This window comes from Fukomys damarensis, unplaced genomic scaffold (genome assembly GCF_012274545.1).
Source record: "Fukomys damarensis isolate Sample0158 unplaced genomic scaffold, DMR_v1.0_HiC HiC_scaffold_23, whole genome shotgun sequence".
Lineage (NCBI taxonomy): Eukaryota > Metazoa > Chordata > Mammalia > Rodentia > Bathyergidae > Fukomys > Fukomys damarensis.
The window spans coordinates 13812882-13824863 of record NW_022900935.1 but is presented as its reverse complement, the minus strand read 5'-3'; the positions used below and the strand labels follow the sequence as shown (position 1 = coordinate 13824863).

The window sequence follows — 11982 nt, the reverse complement described above, 5'->3', positions numbered from 1 at the left end:
TAGACGATCTTTTATGACTCTGAGACTCAGTTTCCTCCCATCATGTGAGAGGATCATCAGGATTAAATATGAACCAGGGCTTGGCACAAGGCCAGCAGCACCCCACGTAGTGACCACCAGGGTTCAGTTGGGACTAATAAAGGGGCAGCCCTCACCCCAAAAGCTGGGAGGTTTGCTCACAGCCAGATCGCCTTTAACTTCTAATGGGAAAAGCGCCCTGGGGCTCCTGCTGGCCCCGCCCCACCCCCACCTGCTGGCCTTGGGCACGGAACCCCAGCGCCCCGCGCGCACCGAGCCGTTGCGTTTGAACCCCACAGAAAGAATACCAGGGCAAGACGGCCAGGGGCTGGGAGTTACTTGGCAAGAAAATTGGTTCAAGCCCTCTGGAGAGCCTGGCCCACCCAGCCGAGACCGCGCCCTTTTAAGGACCGTGTCCCTTTGCGAATAGGACCGCACACCGGCGCAGGGCTGCAGCGGGTGTCTGCGGAGGGTCCGCGGTAGGGCTGGCTGCCCTCGGCTCACTGGAGATTGCTTTCTTGGGCGCACAGCGGCGGTGGGAGGCGGAGACAGAAGCGAATAGACAGGAGATAGGAGATCTAAAGAGGGGACTCTGGGGTGGGCGGGGCCGTTGGGCCTCGGAGTGCGAGAGGTCCACCAAAGGCCCAAGTCAAAACCTTATGGGGGGCTCCTGCCCCGCTGAGCCTAGCCCGGTGCCAGGCCCTTACCCAGCCGTCTGCGTCTGAGTGGCTTGGCTGAAAATGGGCTGAGCCTCAGGTCCCGAAAGGGCACCGCCAGGGACTGTGGGGAGAGCCAGTAGTTCCCTCCAGCTGTTCCCAGATGTCATTTTGCCTGCCCAGGCACCTGAGTCCTGAGCTCCTCCAGGGGATTCCACTGTTACTAAGCTACTGGGTTTGGTTGACTTTTAAATAGTTTCTTCTAAGGGGGGGGCAAGAGTCAAGAAAGAGCAAATAAAAACAAATCAAAACAAGCCTCCCCTCCCCAAAAGAAAGCTGTCCCCCGACCCACCACCCCTACACAAAGCAAAGTCTTCCCCAGCCACCTGGCAGGAGCAACAGCCAGACAGAACTGATCTCCCCAAGGCAGGTTCTCAGCTCCCTTTCTGGTGAATGTGGGACAGCTGTGCACTGTCCCTCTGTCTTCAAGTCCTGCTTCTGGAAAGAAAGATGGCCAGTGGGAATGGGCTGCCTTCATCCTCGGCCCTGGTGGCCAAGCGTCCCTCTGCCCTGGGCCCATTTCCCAGATTTGTCTGGATCCACCAGGACACCCCCCAAGATAGCTTAGACAAGACTTGCCATGAAATCTGGAAGAAAGTTCAAGACTTGCCTGAGGCCCTGCAGCCCAAGACCTACATGGAGCAGCTCTCTGCCCCCACAGCTGGGACTCCAAGAGACTACTGTTTGGGCTTCCAAGAAGAGTGAGTATCCCAGTATTTGGTTGGCAGCAAGGGAGGAGGAAGATGAAGTCTGACCTTCTGGGGGGAAATGATCTGACTCAGTATTCAGTCTGGTTAAATTCTAAACACTGTATTCTTCTCCTCCACCTCCATAGAGTGGTGTGCAATCTTCATAGAAGGCAAAGGTTCTGAAGTTTGCTAGGGAAAGGGCCAGACCAAGGCTGCCTCTTACCAGCACGAAGGTGACATTTCTCATTCTAAAGTCATAGGCAACTCAGATGTGGATGAGGGCCTTAAAAGAGCACCCTAGCCAAGGCTGAGGGTTAGATAGCTCGTGACTGTTCCCAGAAGCAACTGGGAACAGATCCATCCTCCCTCCCACGCAAAGGCTGGGCATTCGCATAGATGAGTCTGGTGGCTTTAAACCACATCTGGAATTCCCTAATACAGGGAGCAGCTGTCCCATTCAGCCTCCACAGAAGCTACTGCAAGAACGCACATCAAAATATTTACTGAGAAGCCATTGACATATTCAGAGGACATAATAGAAAATTAAAGTGCAGGAAGATGGCTGTAAATAGCCTGTTCCCTGGATGGGAAATCCTGTGTCTGGGAAACACAGAGCTAAATGTTTCTCCATCAGGGCAAGGTTGAGCAAATAATCTTGGGGATAGATATTTGCAAGGAACAAAGAGAGAGGGAAAAGGGACCTCATTAGGAAAAGAAAGTAAATCAGCTGACGTTATTAATGCCACTGTTGAGCACTTCTTCAATGCTTTGCATCTTCAAAGTGGGCTACAAACATTAATTAATCCTCCTAGAGTCTCTGTGAAGCAGGTATTAGTGTCCCCATTTTACAGATGTATTAAGTGTTAATAATTAAGTGCTAATTAAAGACTAAGTGATAATTAAGTGTTGTCTGCTGCAACACATGCTCCAGCTCAGTTCAGAGCTGCTCTGGAGTGGGAGAACCATCTAGGCATTTATCAGCTGCCTCTAGTTTCAAAAATATCTAAGCAAGAGCTCAGAAGAAAAGCAAAGGGTATCTGGTGCCCAGGTCTGCACTACCTGCTGTCCCTATACAGGTTAATTTCCTTGCTACAGTTGAGAGTGGAAGGCACTTTGGCTGTTCTTGCCTCCTCTGCCCTGTGCTCAGCATGACATGGCTCAACTGGGTATGGCTCATCTACAGCCAGAACCCTGCTGTCAGACCTTTTGGTGGCACTGTGCTCCTCACCCCTTCCCATTGCCATCTGTTCTGGGACAGGGCCTTGGGAAGGGGGGTAGGGATCGGCACTGTGCTCAGTTCTCAATAACCAAAGAGCTGCTTGTCCGCTTTGTGGACCAAGGGTCAGTAGCAATTTCCAGTAGATGGCACCCTCTCTGCCAGGTCACACTGAATTAATGGAGACAGGCTCTACTTCCAGTCTTACACTTGGCCAAAAATTGAACTGGCACACCTTTGGCCAGTTGTTTAACTCCATTTGGCCTTGATTTCCTCATCTGCAAATTGAGGATGATATGCCCTGCCCTGTCCACCTCTGAGTTGATAATGAGGATCAAATGTGATGGGAGACAAGGAAAGGAAAGATGCATCATACAAATGAGGCTGCCCTTAGTATGTGATCCATGGAGTCCCGGGGTAGGCGTAGGGTTGTTGTGATTGTCGGCTTTGATCTGAGTTCTTCACACTCTGCCCCCTGGACCCCAGAGCACTTCGGCAACCACCCTGGAGTGAAGAGGGCTGGTTGCTGGGCCCCAACCTCCACTTCAACCAGAGCCATTCTGTTTTGGTCAGTGTTACTCGCTGGAGTTCCGAGTCAAGTTGCGTTTGAAAAGAGTCCTGCTATTGAGAGAAGAGCTGGAAACCACTGGCTAGATGAATAAGTGACATCTTAATCATGTAGATCTCAACCAAGTGGAACACAATGAGCTCTTCTCTTAATAAAAGGAAGCTGTGCTGGTGAAGTCAGGTAACTGGTTTCATATCACATTTCAGCCAAGTGCCGGCTAATTTAACTGAGCTTTGTTTGGTCTCCTCATCTGCCAAATGGGGATGATGACTGTACATTTCACAGGGCTGCTGGGGTGACTACATAAGACAGGTAGGCAGTTCTGTTAATAATTGAAATTAGTGAAAATTCCTTGTAATGATGATGTTTTTTAATCATTTTCTCAAGCCCTATAATTATTACATCTGGTAGATAGTATTTTAAACTCTTCATCTTTTTTTTTTCCTACTTTTTACTATGCAAATGTTTCAAAGGTAAAATGAATAGTATAGTAAATGACCATGTGTTTAATGCTGAGTTTCAGTAATTGTTAGATTGTGCCATTTGGGTTTCCCTTGTACCCTTGGCCCATTTTAAAATGAAACTCTTAGCTGGGCATGGTGGCACATGCCTATAATTCTAGCATTCTGGGAGGCTGTCCGCATGACTTAGCAAGTTAGCAAGACCCTGTCTCAAAATGACATTTTTAAAAAAATGTAAAGGGCTAAGGATGTAGCTCAGTGCAAAATCCCTGGGTTTGTTCTGGAAAAAAGAGAAAGGAAGAAAGAAGAAAGGAGGGGAGGGAGGGAGGGAAGAAAAAAATGGATGTTTGTTAGAAATGAGGTTTGGAGGGATTAATTTCTTGGCCTGAGGCTCTACACTTAGGAAGTAGTAGGGTTTCAGAAAGGAAACCCAAGACCACATTAGACTATGGTGTGTTAACGCTGGCTATCTTCCCATGGAATCTAAATCACCTTTCAATAGTCAAGATATTTAAGAGTCCATGTTTTGGATGATCACCCACAGATTTCAAATCTAGGGACCTGTCAGTGTTATCTCCGGGGCATCTTCAGGCCTGTAAGACACATCTCAGCTAGTCTTTCCACTGCTCAATTTGTAGACTTGGTTTTGGGTAGCAAGCTAAGTTAGGTCTAGAATTCATTGGCCGCAAATGTTTTGGACCTTGTCCCTACACATCAGTGACGGTGAACCTTTTAGAGACTGAGCGCCCAAACTGCAACCCCAAACCCACTTATTTATTGCAAAGTCCCAACTCTGCAATCAACCCTGAATAGTGAGGCTTTAGTTTAGAAAAAGCAACTCGTTTCCAATGCTTGACTGCTGGGGCTGCTTGTCAGCTCGAATGCCAACAGAGGAGGTTATGAGTGCCTGCTGTGATACGTAGGCTGTAAGTTCACCACCACTGCAACTTAGCATATAAACCCCAATAGGGCATGTTTGAAAAAGATACTGGAAGCTACCCCCAGCTTCAAGGATCCCTTCCTCAATGCCCTTGCCAAGTGGCTATCCACCATACCATTTCTTAGGGAGCCATCACGCTAACACAGCTCCTTCCCGGGCTATGGACTATCTGAAAAGGTCTTTTTATTTTTTTCCTGTAACTAAAATCTTTGTCTATCAAACTAATACTCATTGATCTGGGTTCTGCCCTTGGGGCTCGAGAGCAAATTTGTCCTTTTTCTCAATACCTCCTGATGTAGTAAAAGATGGCAACAATAGTTCTCCCAGAAATTCTTATCCCTACAAGCTAAATGCTTCTGGTGTCGTAAGTTTACTTTTCCATGCCAACTTGGTCTGTTTCCTGTCCACACTGCTGGTCCTTGCGGCAAGGTGGTTTCTAGAGCCAAATATAGTGATGCCAATATGATCCTATCTGTGCAGACTGGAGCCACTCTGTCTACATTTTATATTTCTGTTAATGGTGATTAACACCACGTTCCCTTTCTCTCCACACTGACTTTACTCTATGGACACATTTTTCATTCATTCATTCAACAAACATTTATTAAGCATCTACTACATGCCTGGCACTGTGCTAAGTGAGAGGGACAGGCCCATGAACAAGATAAGGCATCAGAAAACAAGTAAATAGTATTAACAATAACAATAAAATCATGATAACTTTGGAGTATGAAAAGAACTGGTATTTTTTTTTGGAGAAGACTGATGATAACCACATAAAAATAAATAAGATAATTTTAAATAGTGCTGAGTGCAGTGATGGAAATAAAACAGAGCAAAGTAATGGCACGAGCCCCTTTAGATGGACTGTCATGTCCTTTGACCCAAGTCCCGGATGCCAAGTGGGAACCTATGACGTCACGGGGAAGGGTGTCCAGGTAGAAGGAAGAGTGAGGGCACAGACCCCTGAGATTTGTGTGAGCTTTGAGAGGGACAGCACAGCTGAGGTGCAGTGAGGGGTGGGAACATAGAGTAAGGCATATGGGGGAGAGGCTGGCAAGGTCTTAGATGCTTGGGGTATCACTGAAGAGGGCCCGAGTTTATTCTACACGTTGTAGGACCCCTGTGGAGGTTTGCGGGAAGGCAGCATGACACAGTGAGCTAACTATGATACTCTTACCAAGATGTATCCACTATCTCACTGTGCAAAAGTGGCGGTGGTAGGACTAGGATGAATGCAGCGTGAATGAGGAAAGGGGGAGACCCGGTAGGCAATCGGAGAGGAGCCATCAGGCTACGCTTATGGCTTGGGGCACATGGACAGAGACATCAGTGCTGAACCCAGGTTTTGGCTTGAGCCCCTGGTTGGGCAGTTTGGAAAGGTGGGAAAGAAATGGGGAGAAACGGGTTTGGGAGAGAAATCAACAGTCCTGCCTAATGTCAGGTGAACTCCAGAATCTGGTGCAGTTATCTTTGGTCTTCAATCTGGGCTTAGAGATTTGTACCAAGCTGCTTACTGACTCGCCTTCAACGATTATTTGTTCATTTATTTCATTTATTCAATTATTTCACAGCCTCAGAGTGGGGGCTGTGACTTTTCTGTTGACTCCATTGCCCTGACAGGGGAAGAACACTTGTTAATTTTTGTGTTTTTGGATTCCTTCAACAAACGTTTACAGTTGTCTTCTGAGCACCAGGACTCGTGTTGGATTCTGGGGATATAGGGACAGAAACCCTTCCCTTCGAGAGCTCCCATTGTAGTGGACAAGATGGGCACAGATTCATCTGGCAACAGTGAGACTAGCAAACATTTATTGTACTCCTACTATTTGCCAGGTAATGTCTGAAAAAAAAAAAAGTGGTGAGGGCCGGGGATTTAGCTCAGTGGTTCGGTGGCCTGCCTTGCAAGTGTAAGGACCCAAGTTCGATTCCCCGGTACCAAAAAAAAAAAAAAATGTGGTGACTCTGGAGGTTTCCCTAGTTGAAGGTTTCACCTTAGCTGGATCTGGTGAAAAAAGAAGGAACGGGCAAGACTCCAGCAGGTACAGGAAGATGTGCTCTAGGGATACAGTGTAGCACATGTGAGGGAAGACAAGGTAGAAAGGTAGCCCAGACTTGGCTGGGTGAGGTTAGACCTTGCTGGGTGAGGCCAGATTTCCAGTTTGCTTCCAGAGCCCTTGTTGAGTGCCTTCCCATCAGACTAAGTCAGACAGAACTTGGCTTGCAGAATCAAAAGGCTTTTGTGAGCATCATTCCCATACAGGTCCTAGTAGGAACATAAACCCACAGAAAGAAAAGTATTTTTTTTGAAACATTAAAAACAAAAACTAGAGATGAGTTCCTACCTGACATCTTTGTGGAAAGTCAGGAGAAGGAAGAGACCTGTTTGGCAGTGATTTGAGTAGATCCTTACTGCCAGCTCCCCGCAGCCTATCTTCTACGTGGGTGGAGTCAGTGAGACTTGGGAGCCCGAGGTACAAACTTGTTGGAATTGCCCTCCCTGTGTTACTGTCATTTGTACAAGTAGATGAACTTGATATCCTGGAATGACTGTTTGGAACACACGTATCTTCTGCTCTCATGCTGGTGATTGGAGTGAAAGAAGAAAGACTCATAGACAGAAAATCAGTCTGACGATCCAGAGCAGGAGCCATCACTGTAGATTTTCAAAGTCTCGAGGTCTAGAATAGTGCTTGCTCCCCTCTGAGGGGTCAAATATCTCTGTGAGTCTGAGGACGGCTAATGGATCCCTTTTGTCTAAAACACATCCCCACATCTCTCAATATTTTGGGAGTGATTACAGAGACCCTTGGGCCACAGCTTTGAATCCTTTGCCCCGAGACTGAGTACTGAAGCAAGTGCCCCCTCCCTTGAGCCTCACGGTACTGGTCCTCAGCACCTGTAACACTGACATCAGGTCACCTTACCCTTGTCAAAGAACCAGTGCCTGGTGTGTTGCTGGTGAATACTCAAGACGTCTGGTCCTGCCCTCCTACAGCCCCTTTGCATGTCCTGTTAGTCTGCTTTTATCATGGCTTTTGACCCCTTGGCACCTCCCTTGTCCCTTTTCTGCCACTGTCCCATCTCATTCTGAGACAGCTGGTTCTTTTCCCTCTCTGATGGCCTCATCATGCCGGTTTCATCTTCCTGGAGCACATCAAGAGCATTGCTCTGACCTCTTCCCTGGCTCCTTGTCACCCTCTGGCCCCTTGGTTTGATCTCTAAATGTTTCTGGAAAGTCCCTGCCTGTATCTCTAGATTCGCAAGGAGCTGGGCCGCTTCTGTGATCCACAATGAGCTACCAGCCAGGAACAAGGCCTTGCTTTTGCGCAGCTTACCACGTGACCAGGAGGGCCTTTCTCTCTATCCCTATTGAACTCCTAGCTATTCTTAAAATAACTGTATTGCTTTCTGAAATTTCCACTGCTCCCTCTTCTTTATAATTTAAATAAGCAACAAGGTCTCACCGCTCTCGTGTTTTAACATCACCTCAGATAACAAAAAATCAGGAGGCAGATGGATTCTAATTGGGCCACGTTGCTTATCTGTAACCAAGTTCCTCAAACTGTCTGTATCCTGTTTTCCTCATCTGAAAACAGAAAAAGTCAAAGTGACTTCCCTTAAGGGCTATTGTGGAGGCTACTGGATTAATGAACATGAAGCCCACACAGCACCTGGGATAAGATCAGCTCCACACATGACATCACCGTCACCATCACTATCATCATGATTATGACCCTCACCATCACTGCTGTCATCTGAACAATCATCACCACCATCACCGTCACCATAATCACCACCCTCATGGTTGTTATTATCAACGGTAAAATGACAGAACAAGAATGATATGGGGAGAGGAGACTCCACACATCAGGAATCATGGGTTAAGGAAAACCATAGGAATATTAGCTTAGGGGTATTTGCTTTGGGATTCTTGGAAGCCAAAAATAAAATGCAACTGTTGGTTTTCATAACTCATATAATCTAAGGAGAGAAAGAAGAAGAGATTATCACAGCAGACAAATATGTCCCTGACTCTGAAGACCACCCGTCATGATGTGCAGGTGGCTGAATGGGACAGTTGGGTTGAAACAAACACTTCCATTACCACTGGCCTGTGGACAAGCTGCCCAGAACACCTGCTGGCTCATGCAGGTGTGGAGCTGCTGTGAGGTGGTGGTCATCTGGCACACAGTGTGCACTACCCTGTGGCAAAGCCTCCCCTCCCCGCCAGAATAACAGGCTCCTTAAGGGCAAGGGCTGTGTCTTACTCATCACTGTCTCCCCAGTGTCCGTCGGAGTTATTGGCTCTTGGTGACTCTGTGATGTGTATGGATGAAAGAGGAAGTGAATGATGGATGAGCCATTAAAACGCCACCCTGAGGAGGCTGAGGCCCAGAGGTGGCCAGGATCCAAGCAAAGGGTCATAGCCATCAGAGAAAGCACTGAGGGACACAAGGACAGAATATCAATAAGCCAGGATATGGGAGGCTTTTTTTTTTTTAAGCTGCAGAGAATGTAGCTAACATTTTCTTGAGCAGCTTTTATGTGCCAGGCTCTGTATTTTAATTTTTTTGTCTTATTGTCTTAGCAACTCTCCCCAGCGGATGGTCAGTAATGTCACCATTTTATAGATGAGGAAGGTGAGGCTCAGAGAACTGAGGTAACTTGACCAGCATCACCCAGGGGAGAACAGAGCAGGGGAATGAGTCCCACAAGGTTTCAAGGCTTGAGCTTTGTGGGACCCCAGGCACCCTTCAGAGTAGCCTTCCATGTCTGCTGAACATGAGGAGCCATGAGTGGTGAAGATGAATCATGATTAACACCCTCCTTCCCGTGTCCTCCCTTTGTAATTTAATTTTATGATTTGAGGAGCTGTGTCGCAGGTTGTGGGATCCTACAGAGAAGGGCCACCAGTGGTTTGGTTTAATCCCCTTTTTAATATCTTTGTTGCAACGTTCTTTCCAATTCAGCTCCCAAGTCACATTAAAAAAATACCTCTTCCTTAGGGTAAGGCTTCCCTTATTAAACAGATTCAAATGAAAAGTTTTAAAGATAATTTGAACAATAAGAATCACTCTGTAGCTCCCAGCCGCAGCTCCTTTATTGCTGTGTTTATTCCCCAGTATTTCCTGTCTCATTCCCCAGCTCATTGAATCCCTCAGCCCCCACACCCAACCCCCTCAGTCTTGGCCCCACTCAACATCTGGTCCCGAAGGAGAGCCTGTGGGGAGGGGGTGGGTGGGAAGGGGGTATCTCACCAGTGCCAGTGTGCCTTCTGAGGCTGTTCCAGCGTCCCTAAACTACGGGCAGAAAAGTGCTGCAAAGCACCCAGACGGAAATTCACAAGTGCAACACAGGCGATGGCAAAAACAGGGAATGGAGGTGGGGCGGGGGAGGGGCCAACAGGGAGAGAGGGCCAAACTGGGTCCCAACCTTTTCCATGGATGTGCAGGAGTCCGCGTGTGAAACAAGTTCGCCTGACCCTTCTTACCCATCTGTGGGAGCTCTTCATGCTTTAGAGGTCGTGTGGGGCTTGAAAAGCAACTGTGGGGCACCGCTTTGAGAGGGATGTTTCAAAGAAAAGCATGGAAGGAAGGAAGGAAGGGAGAGAGGGAAGGAGGGAAGAACGAAAGGAAAGAGACTGGCCTTTACTGAGTTCTAAGTGTGTGCTAGGGACATGTTTAAAAATGGAATCTCGCTGAGCGTGGTGGTGCATGCCTGTAATCCCAGCACTCGGGAGGCTGAGGCAGGAGGATCGCTGTGAATTCAAGACCAGCCTGGACTACATAGTGAGTTCCAGGTTAGTCTCAACTACATAGTGAGAACCTCTCTCAAAAAAACAAAAATCAAAAAAACAATAAACAAATAAAAATAAAAACGGAACCTACCAAGTGTGAAGACCTTTGCTAAGACAATAGATGGACAGGAAGGACGGGCTTGGCACCGTGGAAGCTGAGCGGCCTCACCGGGTTGTCTCCTTTAACCTGGGCTGGTTGTCACCAGCCCATCCCAACTTAGCAAATGCAGAGACACGGGTCACAGCAGCTTGCCCAACTTCGCACCTTTCTTGAGCGGGGCTCTGGGCTCTGACCTGCACCAGCCAGCAGGACTGAAAAGCCGACAGCCAGGCGGCCTGCACCGCGCTGTCTCTGTCAGAGCCCCTAACATTTGCATAGCGCTCCTTACAATTTACCAAGCGCTTTCACATTCATCATCTCACTTAATCCTCAATCCTCCAAGAGACCTAGAGAGGGGGAGAGGGCTGCGGGTGGGGAGGCTGAAGCTTTCCCAAGGCCCCCCTAAGAGCACCCTGTGCTCCTCATCAGAGAACTCTCCGCCAACCAAGCTGAGGAGGTTTCCAGGTACCTTTGGGACGCAGCTACAAGATGGCTGCAGCTCGACCACCCCCCGCTCCCCCAGGTCTCCAGACTGAGAGAAGTGGTTCAGGCCTCTCAGGTGGTGACGCGTGGAGTCCATCTCCCTTTCCTATTGTCTCTTCTTTCTGCTTTTCTCCCAAGCAAGGCTATGGTGGTGAGTGTGTGTGCCTAAGGTGTGTATGCGTGTGTCTATATGTGCAGGCAGGGCTGGGTGTTTTCATAAATGTGGGGCTTTTGTTTAGTTGGACTGTTTTTTCAGGCATGGTCTTGTTTATGTATTCCAGGATGGCCTTGAACTCACTATGCATCCCAGGCTGGCCTCAAACTCATGGTGATCCTCCTTCCTTGGTCTCCTGGGTGCTAGGGCTCCAAAAGCGAGGGTTCGTGGATATGAATGGGTGTGCATGTGGCTGGGTGTGTGCATGTGTTCGTGAGTATGTGCGCATGGCTGAGTTGCGTGTGTACATATGGGTATAGCTGTTGTGTTTGTGTGTCCATGATTGTGTGGCTATAAGGTACGTATGTGTGCATGGCTGTGGTGTATGTGGGAAGAGGGGACCCCAGCAGTTGAGTGTGTGCTAGACTTGAAGCTGAGGGAAAGTAGAGGAAGATGTGAGGCAGCTTTGACAGAGTTGGCTGACTTCCTTCCTTATACGTTGGTTAGTGGTCACCCTGGGTTCTGTGACATACGCACAAGGGGGATAGAAAGTAGGCTCCTGAGCCCAGGTTAGGTAGGAAGGCCCAGAAATGTCCACTCTTCTGAGCCGGAGCCAGGATGGGGGGCCAATGGGGAAGATGGAGGCTGCAAACCAGAGCCTCTGCTTCCACCAAGAGGGCCTCTCCCTCTGCCTCCACGTGAAGGACCATAAGAAGGGTCTCCATTGCTCTGGGCCTTTGGTGTCCCTCCCCTCATTCACTGCCATGGCTCCAGTGTCTGTGTTGGACACCTGCTTGTTCTCTGAGTTCTGCCTTCTGCTGCTTTAACCTCTGCTCC

At 48.3% G+C, this 11982-nt stretch overlaps 1 protein-coding gene across 1 annotated transcript in view; it reads left to right on the top strand.

The window, feature by feature from the left end:
* The first annotated feature begins 285 nt into the window (after positions 1-285).
* Positions 286-11982, top strand: part of CUNH1orf94 (chromosome unknown C1orf94 homolog) — a 37125-nt gene continuing 25428 nt past the window's right edge. Inside the window, exon 1 of the mRNA XM_010645219.3 lies at positions 286-1435. Coding sequence (XP_010643521.1) covers positions 1128-1435 — 308 coding nt within the window. The 5' untranslated portion in view covers positions 286-1127. The remainder of the gene's footprint in view (positions 1436-11982) is intronic.